The sequence below is a fragment of the Penaeus chinensis genome, chromosome 19 (genome assembly GCF_019202785.1).
Source record: "Penaeus chinensis breed Huanghai No. 1 chromosome 19, ASM1920278v2, whole genome shotgun sequence".
Taxonomy (NCBI): Eukaryota; Metazoa; Arthropoda; class Malacostraca; order Decapoda; family Penaeidae; genus Penaeus; species Penaeus chinensis.
Window position 1 is genome coordinate 29877345 of NC_061837.1, and position 2500 is coordinate 29879844.

At 45.3% G+C, this 2500-nt stretch overlaps 1 protein-coding gene across 4 annotated transcripts in view; it reads right to left on the reverse strand.

Moving 5' to 3' along the window:
- LOC125035073 (disks large 1 tumor suppressor protein-like) overlaps positions 1-2500 on the reverse strand; it is a 206548-nt gene that overhangs the window by 87930 nt on the left and 116118 nt on the right. The window contains exon 1 of one of the 4 annotated variants that reach the window (XM_047627200.1): positions 1732-1887. The exons of the other annotated variants lie outside the window; for them this stretch is intronic. Coding sequence (XP_047483156.1) covers positions 1732-1800 — 69 coding nt within the window. The 5' untranslated portion in view covers positions 1801-1887. Of the gene's footprint in view, positions 1-1731; positions 1888-2500 lie in introns of those variants that run through there. 4 annotated transcript variants of the gene reach the window in all.

A 2500-nucleotide genomic window follows, 5' to 3' on the forward strand; every position in this document is an offset into this window, starting at 1 on the left:
GTGTGTGTGTGTGTGTGTGTGTGTGTGTGTGTGTGTGTGTGTATGTGTGTGTGTGTCCGCGTGCGTGAGTGTGCCTCTAATCCTTGAATCACTATCTAAGTACAAGTGTAAATGCGTGTTTAGTGTATATTTATCTGTCTATTTCGGAATTCCTAGATCAGGAGGGGAGAAAGCACAGTACCTTCATACACGCACAGTACCGTCACGTATACCAAGGTCAGGCATTAAGTGGGGCATCTCCCCCCCCCCCCCCCCCTCGCGTCACCCGCTTGTTGTAACAGCGCTCCTTCTCCGTCACGGGACACCGCAGGCTAACCTCAGGGCGAATCCATCTCCCCCGCAGTCAACCCTCCCGCTCGCTCTCGCCTTTCCCTGCCTCGGAGCCCAAGATTCCGCCGTTAATTAGTATTACTTGATCTTTCTGAACTGAAAATTGAAGACTGAAAGGTCTTCCACATCGCTATTCCTCTCTATTCAACATCATCTCGACATAGGACTGATCCTTGCGAGTTGTTTGTAAGTATGCTGACTAGTGTCAGTTCACTTAGAACAATAGCTCTAAGTTTATCAAGGAGAGAAATCTAGTTTTACAGTGTGGGTTTTTATACCATAGTATCAACACGGTAGTGTGTTTTCTCTTTTCATATCTGGAATACCATAATGCATTCTAATAACTGAAATCCACGATGAAAGATTTACTATGAGATAACTGTTGCCAACAGACCTGTTCGCCCACAGGGAACTTCAGCGAGTAGGCACCTTTTAAATAGGGGTCATATGGGGAGGTATACGTGATATCCAGTTGTGTGATATGCCTTGCGGCTCGGCTCGAGTCCCCCGCCTCCCGTACGACTGGAAGGGTGGGAACGCCGTCTTGGATTCCGGCCCACAACCTGACTTCCTTTACGCTCGCGGTTCATCATCCTCCGGATACCGTTTGTTTCACGCGAAATCCACGCTAAACAACCTCTATCATAGAGCCCATACAGTAAATACCAAATTCGCCTCTTCCATGTCATAGGAACCTTATTTCACAAGCAGAACGAAACGATCTGCAAAGTAGACGATTAGCTTGACGTGTGGTTAAAAACTAACCCATCTATCAACAGTACTGCATACAACGATGTATGTGTCTAGGGATGCAAGGCAGAGGTGCAGGTACTGATGGCATGAGTCAAGCAGGTGATGTTGGAGGCCGCTGGTCGTAGAGCTGACCGGCTTGGCTCCTCACCTCACGCTCCTAACATTCTTCACTTCCACGGAGGAAACAAGCCTTTCTCTCAATTTCTCAGCGTTTTCAACGGATATGTATCTGCAGTGTTCTCGTGGTTCTAGGTACGATTTCTTACTAAACATACTAAAGTAGAAGGAATGCTCGCTATTATACTAGGCGCACAATGATGTGTCGCTGTTTTGTAAACAAGTTACGTTCATCGCAACAGGTGGGTCGATCAGAGTCACTGGGATTACTCTGGCGTTCTGACAGATGACATGGCGATCCGAGCTCGCGTAAATAGCACACAGTAAATGTTCTCAAACCATTTTGATGATTGACTCAATATCCAGTGATACAACTCAAATCTGGTTTTCGCGAAAGTTAAATTCCTCCAAAATAACTCAGGAATAGTGTACGAACAGTGGCGAAGCTCGGACGACGGTGTTGGCAAGCCACAGCTTTACTTTCCTCTCACTGTCGTTCTAACTTCAATGGCTGTGTTGTAATACACTTACCTCAACAGGAATTAAAGTCTTAGGCTTCCTCTTGCGGTGCTTATTCCCACTTTTATGCACTACTGGCATTTTATTTCTTAAAAGTTAGCACTCACTGTCACACACACTCACACACACCTCCCCCAGCCTACACACTGCCACACGAACGAACACACTTGGATTCACAGCACTCGCTTCGCGGAACTCCAGCCACATATTTTCGCACATTTCTTGCCATGCTCTCTTACTACAGTGCATGGGATACTTTGATCCAAATACTGTATTCGTACGAGGTGTTCAAAAGTACCCAAACAAAATTATGGTATACAGGTCGATCGTAACAGCATAAATGGAATTTAAAGGGTACTTAGCAACTTTTACTTGCTTTCACCCACCGCAATAATGTCATATCCAACATCCTGTTCCGTTCATTTTCGACTCTGGACTACAAATCTATTAAGTTGAGTGTAGGGGGGGGGGGGGATATTAATAAACATAAAGTGATGGAGATGCACATACGGATCTTAACAAAGACGGCAGACGGAGCGCAAATTCAAAGTCTACAAGATAAAGTACAACGTGTACAGCCACCACGAGAACCGGAAGACACGAGGAAGCTCCTACAGGAAGGGAAACGGAATAATCTGTAACTGAAATTACTGATCTACCGCTAACATTGTCGATTCTCCTCGAAATATCCTGACAAGAAACCAAGCCAGTTAACATTAAGGTGACACCATGGAAGAAATATAATTTAAGACAATTTTACTAGCCTCATACGTCTAACGCA